This window comes from Rattus norvegicus, chromosome 6, assembly GCF_021556685.1.
Source record: "Rattus norvegicus strain SHRSP/BbbUtx chromosome 6, alternate assembly SHRSP_T2T, whole genome shotgun sequence".
NCBI lineage: Eukaryota > Metazoa > Chordata > Mammalia > Rodentia > Muridae > Rattus > Rattus norvegicus.
Genome location: NC_141539.1, coordinates 9,327,037 through 9,350,487, shown reverse-complemented (window position 1 = coordinate 9,350,487; position 23,451 = coordinate 9,327,037). Strand labels below are relative to the sequence as shown.

At 40.7% G+C, this 23,451-nt stretch overlaps 1 protein-coding gene and 1 pseudogene across 1 annotated transcript; both read right to left on the bottom strand.

Moving 5' to 3' along the window:
• Positions 1–3,433: 3,433 nt before the first annotated feature.
• Positions 3,434–5,536, bottom strand: LOC148005021 (uncharacterized). The gene is made up of 2 exons (XM_087554919.1): positions 5,035–5,536; positions 3,434–4,848 (listed from the first exon to the last, which is right to left on the bottom strand). Exons 1-2 carry the CDS (start codon positions 5,522–5,524, stop codon positions 4,643–4,645), a joined length of 696 nt encoding a protein of 231 aa, XP_087411045.1. The 5' UTR covers positions 5,525–5,536; the 3' UTR covers positions 3,434–4,642.
• Positions 5,537–5,597: 61 nt separating this feature from the next.
• On the bottom strand, positions 5,598–7,028 carry LOC148005020 (uncharacterized; annotated as a pseudogene).
• Between the last annotated feature and the right edge of the window lie 16,423 nt (positions 7,029–23,451).

Here is a 23,451-nt window from a genome sequence, read left to right as displayed (position 1 = left end):
TTTCAGTTTGTTTATTTAATGGATCACATTGATAGTTTTCTGAATATTAAACCATCCCTGTATGACTGGGATGAAGCCTACTTGATCATGGTGGATGATTGTTTTGATGTGCTCTTGGACTCGGTTTGCTAGAATTTTATTGAGTATTTTTGCGTCGATATTCATAAGGGAAATTGGTCTGAAGTTCTCTTTCTTTGTTGGGTCTTTGTGTGGTTTAGGTATAAGAGTAATTGTGGCTTCATAGAAGGAATTCGGTAGTGCTCCATCTCTTTCAATTTAGTGGAATAGTTTGGATAGTTTGGTATGAGGTCTTCTATGAAGGTCTGATAGAATTCTGCACTAAACCTGTCTGGACCTAGGCTGTTTTGGGTTGGGAGACCTTTAATGACTGCTTCTATTTCGTTAGGAGTTATGGGGTTGTTTAAATTGTTTATCTGTTCCTGATTTAACTTTGGTACCTGGTATCTGTCTAGGAAATTGTCCATTTCCTGTAGATTTTCAAGTTTTGTTGAATATAGGCTTTTATAGTAAGATCTGATGATTTTTTGAATTTCCTCTGAATCTGTAGTTATGTCTCCCTTTTCATTTCTGATTTTGTTAATTTGGACACACTCTCTGTGTCCTCTCGTTAGTCTGGCTAAGGGTTTATCTATCTTGTTGATTTTCTCAAAGAACCAACTTTTGGTTCTGTTGATTCTTTCTATGGTCCTTTTTGTTTCTACTTGGTTGATTTCAGCTCTGAGTTTGATTATTTTCTGCCTTCTACTCCTCCTGGGTGTATTTGCTTCTTTTTATTCTAGAGATTTTAGGTGTGCTGTCAAATGCTCTTTCCTGTTTTTTTCTGCAGGCACTCAGCGCTATGAGTTTTCCTCTTAGCACAGCTTTCATTGTGTCCCATAAGTTTGGGTATGTTGTACCTTCATTTTCATTAAATTCTAAAAAGTCTTTAATTTCGTTCTTTATTTCTTCCTTGACCAGGTTATCGTTGAGTAGAGCATTGTTCAACTTCCACGTATATGTGGTCGTTCTTCCCTTATTGTTATTGAAGACCAGCTTAGGCCGTGGTGGTCTGATAGCACACATGGGATTAATTCTATCTTTCTGTACCTGTTGAGGCCCGTTTTTTGACCAATTATATGGTCAATTTTGGAGAAAGTACTATGAGGAGCTGAGAAGGATATATATCCTTTTGCTTTAGGGTAGTATGTTCTATAGATATCTGTTAAGTCCATTTGGTCAGGACCTCTCTTAGTGTGTGTACGTTTCTGTTTAATTTCTGTTTCCATGATGAGAGTGGGGTGTTGAAATCTCCTCCTATTATTGTGTGTGGTCCAATTTGTGCTTTAAGCTTTACTAAGGTTTCTTTTACATATGTAGGTGCCCTTGTATTTGGGGCATAGATATTTAGGATTGAGAGTTCATCTTGGTGGATTTTTCCTTTGATGAATATGAAGTTTCCTTTCTTGTCTTTTTTGATGAATTTTAGTTCAAAATTGATTTTATTTGATATTAGAATGGCTACTCCATCTTGCTTTTTCTGACCATTTTTTTGGAAAGTTGTTTTCCAGCCTTTCACTCTGAGGTAGTGTTTTTGTTTGTCTCTGAGTTGTGTTTCGTGTAGGCAGCAGAATGCGGGGTCCTCATTGTGTATCCTGATTGTTAATCTATGTCTTTTTATTGGCTAGTTGACACCATTGATTTTGAGAGATATTAAGGAATCGTGATTAATGCTTCCTCTTATATTCATATTTGGATGTGAGATTATGTTTGTGTGCTTTTCTTCTCTTTGTTTTGTTGCCAAGACAATTAGTTTCTTGCTTTTTCTAGGGTATAGCTTGCCTCCTTATGTTGGGCTTTACCATTTGTTATGCATTGTAGAACTGGATTTGTAGAAAGTATTGTGTAAATTTGGTTTTGTCATGGAATATCTTGGTTTCTCCATCTATGTTAATTGAGAGTTTTGCAGAATACAGTAACCTGGGCTGGCATTTGTGTTCTCTTAGGGTCTGTATGACATCTATCCAGGATCGTCTGGCTTTCATAGTCTCTGGCGAAATGTCTGGTTTGATTCTGATAGGTCTGCCTTTATATGTTACTTGACCTTTTCCCCTTACTGCTTTTAATATTCTTTCTTTGTTTTGTGCATTTGGTGTTTTGATTATTATGTGACGAGAGGAGTTTCTTTTCTGGTCCAATTTATTTGGAGTTCTATAGCTTCTTGTATGCTTATGGGTATCTCTTTCTTTAGGTTAGGGAAGTTTTCTTCTATGATATTGTTGAAGATATTTACTGGTCCTTTGACCTGGGAGTCTTCACTCTCTTCTATACCTATTATCCTTAGGTTTGATCTTCTCCTTGAGTCCTGGATTTCCTGTATGTTTTGGACCAGTAGCTTTTTCTGCTTTACATTATCTTTGACACTTGATTCAATGATTTCTATGGAATCTTCTGCTCCTGAGATTCTCTCTTTTATCTCTTGTATTCTGTTGGTGATGCTTGTATCTAGGGCTCCTTGTCTCTTCCTTTGGTTTTCTATATCCAGGGTTGTTTCCTGATTGCTTCTATTTCCATGTTTAATTCCTTCAACTGTTTGATTGTGTTCTCCTGGAATTCTTTCAGGGATTTTTGTGATTCCTCTCTGTAGGCTTCTACTTGTTTATGTTTTCCTGTGTTTCTCTAAGGGAGTTATTCATGTCTTTCTTGAAGTCCTCCAGCATCATGATCAAATATGATTTTCCATCTAGATCTTGCTTTTCTGTTGTGTTTGGATATTCCGTGTTTGCTTTGGTGGGAGAATTGTGCTCTAATGATGCCATGTAGTCTTGGGTTCCTGTGCTTGCCTCTCGCCATCAGATTATCTCTGGTGTTACTTTTTTCTGCTATTTCTGACAGTGGCTAGACTGTCCTGTTGAAAAGCTCTCAGGGAGAACTTTCCCTCGGGATGGAGACCCTCCAACTCCAAAGACCAGACCGAGACACCACAGGATGCAATCAGCAAGAGGATTTGGTTTATTGTTGGGATACACAGGCACAGGCACCTGCGGGCGCTTCAGTCACTCGGGGGACTGGCGCGCCCCACGGAACCAAGGATGGGCTTTTATAGGATTTTGGGGAGCAGAAGCAAGCATAATTGGTGGATTCTAATATGGCAAGGGTTCAGCCCGGGGGCAAGTTTCTTAGCTACCTTCTTGGAACATAACGACTGACTCGGCCCCCCACCAGGGTGTGGGACCTCTCCCGGGGCTTTTTTTTCATTGTCAGGTGCTCAACCGAAGTCGTCCTGTTGCCAGGCCTTCAACCAAACACATCCTGCTTGGCAGCCGCTGTGTACTCAGTGTTCTAACCTTTCCCTGAACCAGTCATCTTAAGTACAGCCTTGCAAAATGGCGTTACTGCTGCTAAGCTGGGGTCTTTCATTCCCCCATTTTTTTTTGCTAACTTTGAGTGAAATCTTTCACTCGACTTGGTCAAGAAATTTCTGTCTGGTGGGGGCTTATTCCCCCACTGACTCTAGGCCACAAAAGGGCTAGGAGGAGCCACGTAGGAGTTTTAACTTTAAGGGGTTTGGAGTGCGCTGAACTCTCCATGTCTGGGGTGTAGTGTTGTGATTAGTCAATTCCTCATACCGGACTGCCTTGACGTGTGGTGCGTGGATCTAAGCCGCGACTCCGTCTACCTTTAGGGCGGTCGGGGTAGTCAGGAGGACGGTGTAGGGTCCTTTCCACCGTGGCTCGAGATTCTTGGTCTGGTGTCTGCGCACCCACACGGTGTCTCCAATCTGGAACGGGTGTGGCACCACCGGATGCTCAAGCTTGTCCTGGTAAGCAGCGGCCAAAGGTCTCCAGACGTCTCTCTGTACAATCTGTAGGGCCTGTAAATGGGCCCTCAGAGAAGGGCTGTCAGCAAAATCAGCAATGTTTGAATCAAAGAAATGGACAAATGGGGGTGGTGTTCCATACATTATTTCAAAAGGAGTTAGACCATGGGGGCCCGGGGTATTCCGGGCCCGATATAGAACTAGGGGAAGGAGGGCCACCCAATCCTTTGAGCCAGTTGCAAGCGTAAGTTTGGATAAAGTCTCCTTAATTGTTCTATTCATGCGTTCTACCTGACCTGAACTCTGGGGTCTATAGGCACAATGTAATTTCCAATCAATCCCCAGCAATTTGGCCACCAACTGACTTACTTGGGAGACAAAAGCGGGCCCGTTGTCCGACCCCAACGCTTGAGGCATGTCATACCTGGGAAAGATTTCCTCGAGGAGCTTCTTGGTGACCATTTTTGTAGTCTCGTGCTTTGTGGGGAAGGCTTCGACCCATCCTGAGAAGGTGTCTATAAACACTAGGAGATACTTGTATCCATATATACCTGGTTTAATTTTAGTAAAATCAATTTCCCAATGGATGTCGGGACGGTGTCCCCTAGGACGAACTCCTTGTCCAATCATGGTCCTTCCCAGGTAAACCTGAGCGCACGCTTTGTAACTCTCAGTCACCTTTTGTATCGCTTTGTCCCAATTAAAAAAAAAAAACACAGATTTATCTCTTCCTGATCTAGTAAGGTTTTCATCTTCTTAAACCCCAATTGGGTTAATTTATGTAAAAAGGAGATCAATTCAAAAGTCCTTTGTAGACCCACTGTTTTAGTTGAGGGTGGTAGATGGCCCCCATTTTTTTAGGAGCTCTATGTCTTCATGGGCATAAACCCAACTGGTTTGTCCCACTGGTGGGGGCGTGGGTTGGTCTGGGCTATTTAAGGACAAGATTTGTTTGTTCATGGCCGCTTCTCGCGCCGTGGCATCGGCCAGCCGGTTTCTTCGTGCCTCTTGGTTGTGCCCTTTCTGGTGTCCTGGACAATACATAATACTCAGTCTTTTGGGCAAGAATAGGGCTTCTAAGAGGGCCAGAATTTTAGCCTTATTTTTAATATCTTTATCTTCAGATGTGAACAGCCCCCGCCTCCAGTAGATCTCCCCGTGGATGTGTGCCGTGGCAAAGGCATAACGGCTGTCTGTATATACATTTAGCCTCTTACCTTTTGCCATCTTGAGCGCCTGAGTCAAGGCGATGAGTTCAGCCCGTTGTGCGGAGGTACCAGCAGGCAGGGCTTTCGCCCAAATCACTTTGTCCTCCGTAATGACCGCAGCTCCATCCTTTTGTTCTCCCTCTGCCAAGAAGCTGCTGCCATCTGTGTACCATGTGTGGTCAGCATTCTGAAGAGGCTGGTCCGATAGGTCCAGCCTGGTTCCATGTACTTCTGTGAGGATTTGTAGGCAGTCATGCTGTTCTGCCTCCTCTGGTAGGGGAAGCAAGGTGGCAGGATTGAGGGCAACTACGGGCCCAAACTGAACCCGTTCTGCATCCAGTAACAAGGCTTGGTAGTGGGTCATGTGGGAATTAGAGAGCCAGCGGTCTGGGGGCTGTTTTACCAAGGCCTCCACTGCGTGGGGTGCTAGGATGGTGAGTGGCTGTCCCAAAGTCAATTTTCTAGCATCCTTGATCAGGACAGCAATAGCAGCCACCATCCTTAGGCACGGTGGCCAGCCGGAGGCCACAGGGTCCAATTTCTTAGACAGGTAGGCCACAGGGCGTTTCCAGGGTCCCAACCTTTGTGTTAGGACCCCTTTAGCATACCCCTGTTTCTCATCGATGAACAGTTACTGAGCAAATTGTAAGGGTTTGGAACAGTCGGATGAATATCTTCTATCCTCTTGTTGACCTTTCTCAAGTCTTGTACTGGCCTATAATCTCCAGTGCCGGGTTTCTTAACAGGCAGAAGAGGCGTATTCCAAGGCGACCGGCAGGGGACTAGGATGCCTTGATCTAGAAACCTCGTAATGTGAGGCCTTATACCTTGATAAGCTTCATGTGACAGGGGGTATTGTTTTATGGAGACTGGAGTTGTAGTGGCCTTTAACTGTATAATTAAGGGGGGCTGTTGGAGCGCCAACCCCATCCCACCAGTCTCTGCCCAAGCCAGTGGAAAATTCGTGACCCAAGTGTCTATTTCTAGGGATTGTGCCTTGTCTTGTCCCGGTTCATATAGTCTGTATTCATCCTCTAATTGTAGGGTTAGAACTTGAAGGGGAGTTCCGTGGGGGCCAGTTATTCGGGCCCCTCCTTCCTCAAAATGAATTTGTGCTTTTAGTTTGGTGAGCAGGTCACGGCCCAGCAGAGGGTACGGCAGTCCGGAACATGTAAGAAGGAATGGGTCACCTTACCAGTAGCCAGCTGAACCCGGCGGTCCGTAGTCCATCGGTATTGTTTCTCACCAGTAGCTCTTTGTACCCAGGCCGTCCGGTCGCTGAGTTGTCCTGAAGCTTGGGTGAGGACTGAATGCTGGGCTCCTGTGTCTACCAGGAAAGTAACCGGCTGCCCCCCAACTTTAAGCGTTACCCTGGGCTCAGGGGGGGGGGGCTCCTGGCCCTGACCTCCCTAATCTTTATCTAGAGCCAAGAGGGAGGTTCATGGTCGAGGCTTTCGGGGTCCGCCAGGCTTCTTGGGGCACTCTTTGGCCCAGTGCCCTTTCTCTTTTTAATAGGCACATTGATCTTTATCCAGCTTCAGCCCCTTTCGAGCTGCCCCCTATCTCCCTTCCTTTCTTGGCCCTGAACTACGGCGGCCAAGATTCGACTCAATTCTCTCTCTTATTAAAAATCTTTTCAGCTTCTTTAAGTAAATCCTGTAATGTATAGCCCTGCAAATTTTCTAACCTCTGTAACTTAGTCCTGATATCTGGAGCAGCCTGCCAGATGAAGGACATAGAGACACTCGTCATTTGTCCTGGGTCATCTGGGTCATAGGGAGTGTACATACGGTAGGCCTCCTTAGAAAGGCGGAGGGAGTTTCCCCTGCTTCCTGTAATACCTGTTTTACCTGAGCCAAATTAGTAGGGCGTCGTATAGCCCCTCGGAGACCCGCTAGAAGCAACTGGCGATAAAGGCGTAGGTGTCCCTTACCTTCAGCTGTATTAAAATCCCAGTTTGGTCTCAGGCAGCTGGGTGGGATGCCCATCATCTCCCAGAACATGCTTTCTGGCCTCTAGGAACACTCTTTGTTTTTTTTTTTTCTGAGGTTAAGAGGGCCTGTAAGAGCTGTTGGCAGTCATCCCAAGTAGGCTGGTGGGTAAGTAAAACAGATTCTATTAGGTCGGTGAGTGCCACCGGATCTTTGGAGAAAGAAGGGTTGTGTTGTTTCCAATTGTAAATGTCAGCTGCTGAAAACGGCCAGTATTGGGTCTGGCCACCAGTTCCCTGTCTAAGTGGGAAAGCCTGGGAGGTTGAATCTGGCATCACCTCGCGCTTATTGCGCAATCTCCCTGCGACAGGGGAGAAACCCTTATCAGACTGTGGCCCGGCAACTGATCTGGCCGGCGGCTCTGCCTCCTCCGTTTTAGCTGGGCCTGTCAGAGAGAAGATCTATGAGAGGGGAGTTTGGGTCTGCCGGGAGGACAGGTTTCTTAGAAGGCTCTGATTTCACAAAGGTAGAGAGAGGAAGACGTGGCCGGCGGACCGGGCGGGGCCGAGGGGACAGGCTGGGGGTTGAGGGGAGGCCAATTCGGGTCCACGAAGGGTTCCGCCCAGGGGGAGGGTTTTAAGGCGAGACTCTCTCAAGTGATAATATAAGAAACCTGGTCAGGATGTCCGTGGACGACCCGATCTTTAACCTGTAAAATAATGATCTTATTAAATGTGCCATTTACTGGCCATCCCGCTCCAAAAGTGGGCCACTCGGATGTGCAGAGAGTCTGTCATTTTCCTTTTTTTAACCTCGACGGACTGGTTGTGTGTCCGGTCGTGGACGTCTTTCTAATGATCAAGAGTGAGACTTAGGGGCGTTGTTAGGGACTGTCCCATGTTAGTTCTAAGGAAGATTAGAACACAGAGAAAACAAACAACACCAACAGTCAAACAAACAACAGACAGGCGTGCTGCACGGCTTTGGTACCAAACTGAAAGCAAAAAGTCAGATGGAGGTGGCAAAGGTCCGGGGCCCTCTGAAAGCCAAAAATACAGACAGAGGTGCCGTTAGTCCGGATCTTTCTCCTCTCCCAGATTGGGCCCCGAAAAGTCGGGCCCCTAACACCCTTGGAACGTCTTCCCGGGCTGCGGGGCGAGAAGTCCGAGCTCGTCAGCTCCTTCTTCGTCCCGCCCAAATTCCAAACAACCTGGCTGAGCGCTCACAGAACAGACCTGGCTGAGCGCTCACAGAACAGACCTGGCTGAGCGCTCACAGAACCTGGCTGAGCGCTCACAGAACAGACCTGGCTGAGCGCTCACAGAACGGACCTGGCTGAGCGCTCACAGAACAGACAGAATAAGGCAGAACGAGACAAAATCAGACAGACAGACAGACAGACGCCGGCCGGCTTACCTCCCAGTGGGTGGTCGGTGGTCCCTGGGTGGAGGATCTCCTTTCCCGGCCAACGCACCAAATGAAAAGCTCTCAGGGAGAACTTTCCCTCGGGATGGAGACCCTCCAACTCCAAAGACCAGACCGAGACACCACAGGATGCAATCAGCAAGAGGATTTGGTTTATTGTTGGGATACACAGGCACAGGCACCTGCGGGCGCTTCAGTCACTCGGGGGACTGGCGCGCCCCACGGAACCAAGGATGGGCTTTTATAGGATTTTGGGGAGCAGAAGCAAGCATAATTGGTGGATTCTAATATGGCAAGGGTTTAGCCCGGGGGCAAGTTTCCTAGCTACCTTCCTGAAACATAAGGACTGACTCGGCCCCCCAAGGGTTCAGCCCGGGGGCAAGTTTCTTAGCTACCTTCTTGGAACATAACGACTGACTCAGCCCCCCACCAGGGTGTGGGACCTCTCCCGGGGCTTTTTTTTTCATTGTCAGGTGCTCAACCGAAGTCGTCCTGTTGCCAGGCCTTCAACCAAACACATCCTGCTTGGCAGCCGCTGTGTACTCAGTGTTCTAACCTTTCCCTGAACCAGTCATCTTAAGTACAGCCTTGCAAAATGGCGTTACTGCTGCTAAGCTGGGGTCTTTCACTGTAAGCCTGTGTGTCAGGAGTGCTGTAGACCTGTTTTCCTGTTTTCTTTCAGCCAGTTATGGGAACAGGGTGTTCTGCTTTCGGGCATGTAGTTTTTCCTATCTACAGGTCTTCAGCTGTTCCTGTGGGCCTGTGTCCTGAGTTCACCAGGCAGGTCACTTGGAACAGAAAAGTTACCTGTGGTCTTGAGGCTCAAGTTTACTCATGGGGTGTTGCTTATGAGCTCTCCGCGAGGGCAGCAACCAGGAGGACCTGTACTTCCCTTTCTGGGAGCCCCAGTGCACCAGGGTCCCAGATGGTGTTTGGTGTTTTCCTCTGGAGTCAGAAATGTGGGCAGAGTGTAGTCTCTTTTTGTTTCCCAGGCATGTGTGCCTCTCTGAAGGTTTAGCTCTCCCTCCCATGGGATTTGGGTGCACAGAACTGTTTATATGGTCAGTCCGTTCAGGTTCCAACAGTGTCTCAGATGCAGGGAACCTGCTGCTCCTGTGCCCTTATCCATGGGAACCCAGAGGCCGTATACAGTTTCCTCTTGGGCCAGGGATGTGGGCAGGGGTGGGCAGTGTTGGTGGTCTCTTCTGCTTTGCAGTCTCAGGAGTGCCCACCTGTCTGGGCGGTGAACTCTCTTTCCCACGGGGTTTGGGAGCAGTGAGCTGCAGGTAGCGATCAGCGATGTTGGGAATCCCACTAAAAAGTGGAAATGTCTGGTCCTTGAGGAATTTTGCCTCTTTATGTCCTGAGGCCACTGGTCAGGTTGCTTGGAGCAGAAAAGTTAGTCTTACGTGTGGTCCCGAAGCTCAAGTTTGCTCGTTGGGTGTTGCTTATGAGCTCTGCGCGAGGGCAGCAAGCAGGAGTAAATTATCATTTTGTAATACAAATATTGTTCTTAATAAATATGAAGGGAATTAGAGAAATTTGTGACCTCAAAGTTTAAACTCTAGTTTCTCCCATCTCCCTATTTTTATTACATACTTTTATATTTTAGCCATTATATAATGAAGAAAATGACAAGTATTGGTTCCCTTTTATAATAACACTCTTGATAACAAAATAGTATTCTGCTAACTCTGACTAATGTTATTCTCTTTCTGTAGACATCTTTTTTCTTTTTTTAGTTAAAGGTATCACGTGAAAGAATATAAGTATCAAATGTTCTAAAGAATTGAAATAAAAAACAAAGTTAGCACTATATTACTTCAAATTGAAAGTAATTTCTAAGATTCATAAGTCATGGAAGTCTATAAATTTTGTATGTATAATGTCTTGAATTCACTAGCTGAATTTAGACAAGCAAAATGTCAAGCAAAATAGGAAAATAGTTAACAGACACAGAAAAGGAATGGGAAGTTTTATACATAACATTAATTGGAAGCAACTGGCAATTTGTAGTGAGCCGTATTGGATTTGGGCCTAGCCGCTTTGTGACTGCATAGCTCAAGGTGGCTACTTGACTCTGGGCTGCATGGCCACAGAGGTTTAACCTTGAAATGACTGCCATACAGACTTGAGATTGTTGAACTAAGAGCCTCTCCCAGGAAGACCCTGGGAGCAATGACAGGATGTTTCAGCCTGAGCAAAACACCGGATGTCCCTGAGCAGATTCCTAAGAAGGGTTTGACCTTTTCAAAGAACATGTCCCCAGAAGACTGTTGCCTCTTTGTTATAGGAGGATATTTTGCAGTGTAGTGATTCACCTTATATCCTTGGGCACTTCCCAAACTCCCCCACCCTAAGCTTCAGTTCCTGCTTCTATTCCTGCCTCAGAGCTTTAAATGCTGTACATTTCTCTCAATAAACGAGACCTTGACAACAGAACTTTTGCTTGGTCTCCTTCTTCTCTTCACCCCCATTTTGGCCCACAGGTAGAAAGCCTCTTCGGGACCCTGAATAACTGGGTCCCCGCTGGTGGGGACAGCAATTGTTTATATGTTAAGAGCTTATTTTAGAATTCTACAAAAATAAAAAACTTTGATATACATATAAAAGTATATATTGTTTGCCAATATTATATACTTTCACTTACAAATATTTTTTAATTTACAATTATTATTTCTTAAAAATATTGGAAACTGTTATGCTGTAAGGCTCTAGTGGAAGAAATGAAGAAGAAAAATAATATATGCTATTATATGTTATATATTTCAATTTATTATATTCTGTGTATATTTGAATAGGCTGACTCATAAAAAATATTAACAATATCCATATGAATATCCTAAGTTATTAATAGAGGTTCTTGGTTTTATATATATATATATATATATATATATATATATATATATATATATGGTGGTTTTTTGGGAGAAGAATCTTTTTGTGTAAAGCTTTGTTGTACTCCATCCAACCTTTTTCCTTGTCGATAGTCCTCACTACTGGTTGACTTATTTTCCCCTTAAAACTGTTTATTAGTATTTTTACTCCCACTACAATCATTGCCAAAATTCATTTCAGTAATATCCCTATCCTACAAAATTCACATCTACTCTCCTTCTTAGAACATAAAATTTAGCCATGGTTTCACATGTTCAAAAATTTCATGATTTTGAGTTATTTTGTTATTGTAATTTTTATATTGTCCTTAAAGTGTAATATGTTCTACAGAATTCTCACTAGCTTGTAGAAATTCTCTTTATGCTCACTCTATCCTATGAAGTTGTCTTCCTCATTTTCTACATTAAGAAAATTAGTCATGCTGAAGTGGAAAGCTTCCACAAGGTAAAGTGGAAATTTCTGGTTTCTTTGGAGAATCAGTTGTGTCATGTGATGCTTTTCTACTATCTTACAACAGGATGTTTTCTATGAAGCAGATGCATGGGAGAATGTTTGGCTAAGGATAGACAAGTGCTGTTTTCCTGAAAGCAGTCTGAAAAAAGGGCTTATGATATTTTGCTAGAACGGAAGCCTAATAGAACAGTTGATGTTCGGAAAGAACATGAATATAACCCAACAGACAGAGGATGATACTGTGTGGTATTGTTATGACTTACCATTCCTTGCTGGTCATCTTTCAGCTTTGCTGACCGTGGTTGTCCTTAACTATACTGTGTGGTACAAGTTTGCCTTGCCATTCTTTGCTGGTCATTGCTTGTCATGACTTCATAGAGAGAAATGCACCAAAGAACTTCTGGTGGTGTTCCAGGGGTTCTTGTGGCTTTTGAAGATTCAGGCTTGATGGGACAGCCTCCTGATTTCTTCTGGATTGAACAGTCACAGCTGATTCATATACAGTGTTTGTGAATGGATAGAGCTGCTGCTGCCAATTCCTGTGAACTGAACTGCTGACACCCTGACAACGCAGATTGGATTCAGTCCAAAGCACTATTTTTAATACACAGGTCCACATCCTCCTTTGCCCTATTAACCTTTACTTTCTAATACCTATGGTGGATGATGGTCTAGAAGAGAGGTTAAAACATTGAAGAACTCCTATTAAAAGTACGTTATGAAAAATATAAGCCTATAACAAGACAGTCGAATAGCAGCAGCTTCAGTAATGCTGTGTCCATTTCTTCCATGTGACTCCTTTCATTAGCATTCTGTGGTCTCCAAATTAAAGTATAAGGTTAATTGCATGAGATGCCAGTGTTCTGCGCATTTAGATTCCTTGCCCAATGAGCTTTTTGCCTTTCAGTATTTGCACATTTCTGACTGAAGTCTTTAGCCTCTGGAGTCTTGTTGAGACCTGTGCAAGTATGAGTGAATACTCATCTCAACTCATAATCAAAGGAACTCAGTGTGTAGACATTGGGATCCCACTCAGATAACTCAGGTTTGTATGTGTTCTGGCTTCTGAGTTCCCTGGTGGAAATGAGCAGATTAAAAATTAGCCTGCTTCATAGCAAATCCTAATTGTCTCTCATCTTTCTGTTGTCATCATCACTGCAACATGAGCATTCTGTTTTATAAAACAATTATATTTCTCACTTTTACTTAGCTGCTTTTTCTGGAGAAACTCAAAGCACCTGCTATAAACTTTATTATCTGGATTTCTGTCTTCCCAGCTACTGTACCAGCTTTTTTATCTTCTTGTTTTTGAAGTTTTGACTTGTAAATAAGATCTAGTCCTTGAGTTCATAATCCTCTCCTTCCTGTCTTCGTAGGGTTCAGTTCCTCCAAGTGGAATGCTGATCCTGTTTTTCCTTCCTCTTGACTTTTGTGCATGTGTTTGTGAATTGAAGTGTGTGTGTGGTTTTGTGTGTGTGTGTGTGTGTGTGTGTGAGAGAGAGAGAGAGAGAGAGAGACAGAGAGACAGAGCGACAGAGAGAGAGAGAGAGAGACAGAGACAGAGACAGAGACAAACAGAGGAGACAGACAAAGACAGAGAGGTAAATACACACCACACACACACACACACACACACACACACACACACACACACACACACACATTCGAATAGATGAAATGTATGTCCTGCTCTGTTCTCTTCTTTATTCCACAGTGTTTCAAATTGAACATGAAACTTGTCTTGCAGTCTTCAAGCTCAAATGTTTCTCCTGTCCTTAACTACCCAGAATATGGGTTAAAATTATACATGACTCTACCCTAATCTTGTATTCGTTTCTGGCGTTCAAACTCAGGTCTTTTAATTGAATAAGGTGTCTTACCCACTGAATTATGTTCCCAGCTTGGAAATGCCCATTTTTTAGAATAGCTGAAGAATTGTGGTAAATCCTTTCTTTAAAGTTGACACATCACATTAGAGGGGTTCCCTGACTTCAAATGTAGTTATTCTAGTAATATGATTTATATTCACTTTTCCTGATGATTATCTTGATTTCAAGAGAATATTGCCTTCCCATTAAGCCGCAGGCATTGTAGCGACATAAAATGGATCAATATATGTCTGTGTCCTCAGTGCACAGAATGAACAGCTTGGACTCATGTGTCACATGGATGGGTGAAGTATGCTATTGTTTTGTTGAACAGACTGATAAGTTGTAAATAGTACACTTTTTATAAATAGCTTGCAGCTCATTAGTTGATGAGATCCTTGGTATATTGAATCCAATGATATGATCAAAGCTTGATGTGGTATAGAAAATTTTAGCTATGTTACAAATAGCACAAAACTGCATACAACACTATAATATATATATATACATATATATATATATAGTTTAAGGAGCAAATGTATCAGTTTTAATAACATTTTGGGAATATATAGTAATAATAACCTTTATATTGCTGCAGAGAAATGCAGGGCATAGTAATATACTAAAATTACATTTTATTATTTGTGTAATTTTATTATATTTTAGTGAAAAATAAAAATCACCCTGACAGGGGTTGGGGATTTAGCTCAGTGGTAGAGCGCTTGCCTAGGAAGCGCAAGACCCTGGGTTCGGTTCCCAGCTCCAAAAAAAAGAACAACAACAAAAAAATCACCCTGACAACATATCAAAATAATTCCAATACTAGCTACATTTTTAAAAAATATGGCACCAGAACCTTATTCGTATATTAATATTATGAGCTAAAGTTTTAATCAAATTAACAACTTGACTTATTAGTTAAATACAAACAGAATTAAACGTCATCATAAAAACTTTCCAAAAATATACTTCCACTTCCGTATAAAAATACCGAATGTACAGTATTTCCTTAGACAATGTAACTGAACTTGCTGCTTGAGGTAAAAACAAATTATTTTACTCCAATTTTTATATTCCATCTCTCCCCCACCAACATCTTTGAATGACACCACAGAAATAATGGTTGTAAAAGGAGACATAATGGGCAAACAGTCCCACAGGCATCAAAAAGCTCCAGGGCTTTCCCCCTGGCTACACTCATGTGAAGCTATTTTAAATATGATTTTAGAACAGCTTTTGGTTCACTCAGTGACACTGTCATATTGCCTTCAGAGCATCTATGTGTGGGTCTGCCTATTACACCTAACACTTTTCTTTTTCCTACCTCCCCTTTGTGAGGAGAATTTTTAAGTGCATTCAAGTCCAGGAATTCTAAATTATGGTTCCCAAAGCAAGTGTGACTCAGGCAGGTTGTGAATTAAGGCAATAAAGAAAATGTCTATGTTCAACTTTTATTTTTATTCATTTTGCAAACGTTATTTCCTGGAATGGCCTCATGAGACAGGAGTCTTATAGAGATTCGCTTCAGCAAATTTTATACTCATTTGGTGATCTCTAAAATAGAAATGGAATAGGCCAAAGTGACTGAAATCCAGTTAATGTAGGATAGACCAATTTCCTTCTTCCTTCAGGCCCATACTTTTCTTTGTGTTTGTAATGACTTCACCTCCTCCCCAATATCACATATGCTAACCCTATTTGACCGTTTAAAATTTAACTTTAACTTTTTAGCCAGCAAACACGGCATTAAGTTAGTTTATAAATGATATATTTAATTCTGTATAATTTTCATAGCTGTTATCAAATAAAACAATTATTAATATATTTATCAATTATTAATATGTTTAATAATTTTGCTCAAAGAAAAATTTATTATACTGTCACCTCATGATACAGTACATTTCAGGTATAGAATAATCCTGAATTACTCAATGAGTCTCTCAGAAAGAAAATATTATATGTGTTTTATCTCATATGTAACATCTGATTTAAAAATCAAAGTGAGAAGCAAGTGGTAGGAGAACTGTTGGGAGTCAGGAGTAGGGACCAGCAGGAAAGATCATGAGACAGGTATAGGTGGAAGGGATGCATATGATCAAAAACCTTTATGTACACAAGTGAACGTTTCACAGTGAAGTCCATGAGTTTGTGTGAATTGTGTATTCCAACCAAAACTAATGAGCTTTTTCTTTTTAGCAACTTGAGCAGTCACTCCAATTATTTGTTCAAAGAGGCATCTCCTTTGGGATTGACTGTTAGCTTGCTGGTATTTTTTTTTCTGTGACAATAAGTGAGATTTCTCTAATCTTCTGTTTTAAAGATTCATGCAGCTCCACCCTAATATCTCTTCTGAGTGTTTTTGTCATGATGTACACCACACACAGAAAAAAATGTTTAGCTTGGCTCCAGACTGACACTGATTCTGAGCTTTTCAATGTAGGCATTGATGGTATCCTTGCAGTCCTACCCCAGTGCCCAGGGACTATCCTAAGATCAATGAGCAAATGAGAGAGTGAAAGCCGTCTGCTTGATGATGCTGGTTTCCATGCCATAAACAGCTTTGACCTTGTAATGTTAACATCTGATGACTATTGTATTCCTTGTGCACATAATGAACCAAACAGCTGAACTCTGATGAAGTTCTGTTATTACAGTGCACAATCTGAGTTTTCAAAATGAAATGCAGAATCTCTCTACTTTCAAGTAATTGCTGAAATGTGTCTTTTGGAATCAAGATTATTAAACTTCAAGTTCACCAGGTTGATGTAGCAAATCATTGGAATATTTCTCCAATATTATATGATTTTTGAATTAGGTATAAACACAGACATACAAAATTGGAATGCACAATTGTTGATCTCTAGGAAGAAACAGTGATAAAATTTATGGAAAAACATAATTTAAGGCACTAAGTACTATAAGGAAATGAATGGGAAAGATCAAATTACTTTTATTCTGCTGAAACACAGTCACTATGTATGCAAGAAACAGGGAAAGCTTCCACAATGAACAGGAGTGAAGTTCTAATATGAAGGATTCACATTAAAGGGGTGTCAGACAGCTTTGCCTGCCTCCTAGGAGGCCTATTTTAACCTCAGACACACAGTTGAAACCCCACCCTACCTCCACTCCACACCAATCCCCCTATCTGCTGGGATTCCAGCAAGTCAAGCAACTATGAGCTGTGCTCCAACCTGTCCGAGCTCCATCTTCCTTCAAGTCTACATCCCCACATACCCTCCACAGCTCTGTTTGGCTCCTAGGAGACCTGCTCTAACTCAGGACACTAGCAAGGACAAAGGGCAACCAAATGGCAGGTGAAAGGCAAGAGCACATACATAATAAATAGAAGCCAATGCGACATCGCACCATCAGAACCCAACTCTCCTACTACAGCAAACCCTGGAGATCTTAATATACTTAAAGAGAAAGACTCTGATCTTAAATCTCATCTCATGAGGGTGATAAAAGACTATAAAGAGGATATAAATAAATCCCTTGAAGACATACAGGAAGACACAATCAAATAGGTAAGAAGTCCTTAAAGAGGAAGCAAATAAAAGCCTTAAAGAAATACAGGAAAATATAATAAAAAATGCCAGGGAAGTGAATAAAATTGGCTAAGACCTAAAAAATAAAAATTGAAATGAAAAAGAAAGCACAAATAAGGCAAAATTGAAGATGAAAAACCTAGGAAAGAGAATAGAAACTACAGATACAAGAAACATCCATAGAATACATTAGAGAGAACCTCAGGTGAAGAAGATAAGATAGAATAAATTGATCCATTTCTCAAAGAAAATGTCAAATACAAAAAGTTTCTAATTCAAAACATATAGGAAATTTGGGACACAGTGAAAAGAGAAAACCTAAGAATAGCAGGAATAGAAGACAGTGAAGCTTCCCAGCAAAAAGGGCCAGAACATACTTTCAAAGTAGAAAAATAAATGTAGAAAAAAAGTCCCTAAAGAAAGAGATGGCTATAAACACACAAGAAGCCTACAGAACACCGAATAGATTAGACCAGAAAATAAATCTGAGGGGGACAGCACTTAGGATATAGATAGACAGATAGACAGATGTGTGTGTGTGTGTGTGTGTGTGTGTGTGTGTGTGTGTGTGTGTGTGAGAGAGAGAGAGAGAGAGAGAGAGAGAGAGAGAGAGAGAGAGAGAGAGAGATTTTCCAAAGGTGTGTCAGACAAAAGAAGAATCCCATGTAAAACTGAAAATGGGCTAGGATACCAAAAATTAAATAGGCTTTGCTAATGGGAATGAAACATATAGAGAGTTTAGGTTGTTGAATTTGAAGATATTACATTTGATTAGATAGTAAGTGGCTTGTGGGGAGGGAATGCATTCCTCCAATCTCTTGGGAATAGTAACTGAAGGTGCTTTTATTTGTTTTCCTATTTGTTTGTTTATCCAATTTACATCCAATCACAGTCTCCTTCCTCCTTCTTCCTAGTCCCACCCTTACAAATCTTTCCCGTATTCTCCCTTCCTCTTCTCCACAGAGAAGATAAGCCTCCACCACTGTGGGTACCACCCCACCCTGAGACATCTAGTCCCAGAAGGACTAGGCACATTGTCTCCTACTTAGGCCCAACCAGGCATTCCAGGTAGTGAGGAAGGGATCCAATGACAGGGAAAAGAGACTGAGACAGGCCACACTCAAAATTTTAGGGGACCCACATGAAGACCAAGCTTCACATTTGCTACAAATCCCTAGAGCAGATCTAGGTCTATTTCCAGTCTGGTCCCTGATTGGTGGTCTCCATGGTCCCAGGTTAGTTGACTTTGTCAGTATCCTTGTGGTATCCTTGACTCCTCTGACTTGCTCACTTCTATCCCCCTCTTTTCCACAAGTCTTCCCGGGCTCCACCTGATGTTGGGCTGTGGGTCTTTACTCCTGTCTGCAATCATAGCAGAGTATCATTAGTAGTGTCACTGATTAGCCTTCTCAGATGGCATGAGTCTCAAGTTGGTTGGGATCGGTCTCAATTTGGCTGTTCCTGAGGGACCTTTTAAATTAATCTGAGTAAAGTTTATATGATCTTATAAATGTTTTCTGTACAAATGACTTGACATAAAATAAGTTAAGCACAAAATATTGGTCAGATTTATGTACATCCCTTTGATTAATTAAGGGGTGTTGGGCTTTGACGTATAAATTATTTCAAGTAATTATTAACTACATAGAGTTCGTGGAATTGAAGTGTTAGCTTCATAAGATCTCTTTATACTGTGTTGTTTCAGTTATGTTCATCTACACTGGCAACGATTCTTCCAATACCTCATGTAGTGTGAAAGTAAAAGTAAATGTATCCTGCTGACATTCATAGAACACACACAGATAAAGAAACGTCATCATTTCTTAGAATTGTTCTGCCTTCTCTTTGGAAATGATCCCTACACCATAGGAGTTATGTCAGGTGGGACTGGGCTCGGTAACACTGCATTTTGGTTGATCAAAAGTCTTTGCCTGTTGCCAAAAGCACATTCTTTGATGCTGAGTGAGTTCTACACTCCTCCGTGAGTATAAGGATAGATATTTAGAGCATAGCTAGATATTATATGGGTTTAATAAAGAGGTAGTTATAAATTCTCCAAGATTCATGACTTGACTATCCCAAGTTTACCAGTACCAGGAATGATTTTAGTCTTGTCAAGAGCATTTTAAGTCCAAATAGAGAGCACACACATATATGTGCATAAGCAACAATGAAGGGAAAAAAAGGCAACCACGCAATTGAAAGGCAGGCATATGGGAAAGTTTGTGGCAGGGAAGGAAAGGAGGATATGATGTAATTAAAGTATAATGTCAAAAAACAAAACAAAACAAAACAAAACAAGACAACAACAACAACAACAACAACAACAACAACAACAACAAAACCCCCACAGGCTTGGTCTGAAACAGGTTAAGGAAGAGGGAATGTTGAGCCCTTTCTGAATCTGGTGATCTTCAACAGTATTCTTTTGAAAACCAGTCCTAGGCAAAATGAGATTTTGGGGATTGGTATATCCACTTCAGACTACTAAGCACTTAACTCCAAATCTTGGACCTCTAATGATATGTATGCCAAGCATTTCATTAGTTTAAGCAGGCACTCATCTGCTTTATACCCTCTCCTGTCTCAAACCATCTGTCTAATAGTAGGCAACTTCTGTGGAACTATTCTACTATACTGATTAAAAACATGGACGACATAATCTCAGATCCATGGCTTCATATACCATCACCTGAAAACTTGCTTGAGACAATCAATCTCAAATTACTCTTGTTGACTTCCCTGTTAAGTGACAAACTTATAACTGCTTGTTTAGTTCTTCTAATTGATGATTATTAAAGATGACTTGAAATGTAGTAAAAAACAACAGAAAACAGACATATATTTCAATAGACGACATCCTGTGTAACAGTATATCTTTCTGTGTTTTGTGTAGGAGTGCACACAGAAATGAAGGGGAAATAAAATTGTATTTGAAGAATTTGTACTTGAACACAAATATGATTTTCTGGAAAATACCATGAAATCCAAATTTCTCATTTACCAGCTCTGGTCATTATAAAAGGACTTTTGTCTTCAGTTCCTTGAACAATTATTATAGCTATTATAATTACAGACTGAGATAATACCAGACTATTTGCAGACAAGATGAGATGAAATACCTTGACATCAGTTGCAGAAGCATCACATAATTCCATTAGTAGCATTTATATTACCATGGCACCATCTGGCTCTCTCTTGTTAAGAAGTCTTCTTTCACAGATTAATGCATTTCATCATACATTTATTCATGGGTGAAGAGTTGGCCAATCAACACAATGCTGCTATTCCTTTATCTGCAAAGAAATATCAATGCTTTTTGCTTTAGTACATTCTGGAGAGGTTCTTAAACCCAGCGCTCAGAGTCTAAATTTCTTTCTCTGAAAGGGTGTTTATGCTTATCATAATTTCATCTTTGAAAAAATGAATATGCTTACAAACCATGGTAGGGAGAAGAATCGTATTTTAGCACAGAAAAGCAAAGAAACAAAAGCTCTATCTGCCAGCTAAAAGTCTGTTAGAGTGAATAGCATTAATCAGAAGGTGCATCTACAAAATGTCATTCAATTAGAAGAAACCAGGCAGCTTTGGTGAATAAGAGTGACATCCTTTTCAAATCTGAGCTTCAATCTAGCACTCTTAAATGTTTATTTGCATTTTGATTGCTTGTAAAACACTAGAACGTTAGTGAAATTTCTCAGAAGGCAAATAGTAAAGAGACCCATATAAGGCCTGTAGTTAATGATTCTCACTGCAGTGCTGGAAATGCTTTCTTTAATGGGATACTTTAGGTGGGGGTTCCTAGTTTTAATTCTGTGGCATGTTGCAACACTGTTCAGAATTGCATTTGCCATGGCTTTAGAATGTTTGCAGTGGGAGCTATGGTCTCATTTTTGGATAATGGCCACAAACAATAGTGTCACATGGTGTTCAGAGCCACGTGAGTTAACAATAGTCTCTGACTCTTAATTTCCTTGACAATTTGCATCACATAAGAAACAAGTAAGGATTTCATTAGGTGAAAATTCTCTAGAAACCACTTGAAGACTTGAAAATTTTTTTATGACTTTTACTTTTAGATCCATAGATTTAAAAACAAAGCATAAAAGCAGTGTCTTCGACAACTTCTTGTTCCAAAAGCCTGTAACAGTATTTTGATGTTTCTGTATTTCCAAGCCACTTTTGGGTGCACATGCTTAAATGGTTGAAATGCCAACAGTTGGAGCAGCTAATATCTGGCAACACTATTTTCATTGTGAAAATCAATATGAAGCTTAGACAAAAATATTGTAGAAAATACATTTTATTGTAGATTAATACCATAAATATCAAATTAAATAAGGGAGATACATTTGTCAAAAAGTTAATTACTTAGAAAAATCAAGTGTGAAGTTGGTTATCTCTGGAAATTTTATTGTTTTAATAAATTTTCCCCCAGAGCACCCTATTGTCCTTCTTATTTGCTGAGTTATCCTCAGATTGCTGTAATGAATAATTTATTAGCATTTCTTCCTACTTTCTATAAGACAAGAATCATATCAAATGCATGAAGAGATTTTGACAATTGTAATGCCAGTCCATTTTGTACAATATTTCATATCTGTGGGACTATACTTTCTATTTGTGGATACCAGTGTTTGTAATGTAAATATGTAGTTATACATTTACATATATATATATACACACACACATAACCTTTGAAACCTGAGAAAAATTAAAAATAAATTTCAGCAGCATGTACAGAGACCAAAATAATTATTTTCTTTCTGAATTCAAAACATCAGAAACCCTGTAAAGAGTCATGGGAAAGAAAAGTGGGTTTGCTGTACACATGCTCTGTGACAGATGCTGTTATGAACACTTTTTTATGCACTAATATATTTCTTCTTCAGGACAATGATGTAAGGCTGACATTATTATTACATTCCCATTTTATAAATGAAAATTGATGAATGAAATGTTCACGTGCATATGTTGAAGTTTCAGGATAATTAATTGCTGGAATAAGGACTAGAACCCACATAGTTTATTCCAGAACCTTCTTCTAATCATTATTTAATGGTGTTGAATTATGGTTAGAAACAAGCCTGAACAATGAGATATAAATGGATAAGAACAAAATTTGCTTTGTGTTTGTATCAAAAGTTTCCACCTTATTTTCTAAAGTTTTATTTTCATTATTGAGAGTTTTGTATTTTAGTATTCATCCTGATGGTGCCCTCAGGCTTCCAGGGCTCAACAGCCTCCTCCCTTAGCAGAACTTGTTTTGAATGATACAAGTCAGATCACATAATACCATTTAGATACCAACAGGTTCTCTAGTATTTACAGTATATGAGAGAAATGGTTCTTCAACCCCTTCTCGTCTTTTTTTTTGAAGTGTTTCTTTCACAGGTTTTAGTGTTGCAAGATATGCAAAAATTACATTTTCAACTTTATTGCTCTAAGTATAAAATCCCTTAGTAAACACATCTATTACCAGTAAGAATTTCACCAGAAAGTTCTGATAAAGAAACACAAATTCTAGCTAATCCCTCATTGTATACCATAAAATAGGCGTTCTATTAGATTTCTGGTTAGTCCTTTGTTGTTAGATAGATGCCTCACTCATTCCCTGCTCTGCTGTTAGTCAGAATTTCTGTAATAGATCAAGTCTCTGATCACACTGTCCAGGCCTCTCCTCTTCTTCCTCTGGGTTTGGCTGACTTGCTATCAGGACATACAAACTGGGGGTTGGGGATTTAGCTCAGTGGTAGAGCATTTGCCTAGCAAGCGCAAGGCCCTGGGTTAGGTCCCCAGCTCCGAAGGGGAAAAAAAAAGAAAAGAACAAAAAAGGACATACAAACTGAAGACTGGAGAATTTGGAGATCTAGGATTTTGGATAAAATACTCTGAGAGTGGCCTTTGTTTTGATCATGCTTTTCTCCAGATAATGCAGGAATCTGAGAATGATTGAAAACATTTCTATATTTTTCATGTAAGCCTACAAGATTGTTATAACTCCTTTGCTTATCTTGGTTTCTTCACCATCTCTTATTATGCGTCTTATTGTTTCTATCTCTTATACTATTGATTGCCTATGATCATCTCTATTCCTCTTATTTAAAATACTTAAACCAATTTATTTATTTTTTATTGGACCCAGAGTGGAGAAGGATACACTACAGTTTTTTAGTACCTAGAAGGATACACTACAGTTTTTTAGTACAGTTTTTAGTACCTAGTTTAGTACCTAAAACAACCCTGAGATTTCACCTCACACTAGTGAGAACGGCTAAGATCAAAAACTCAGGTGACAGC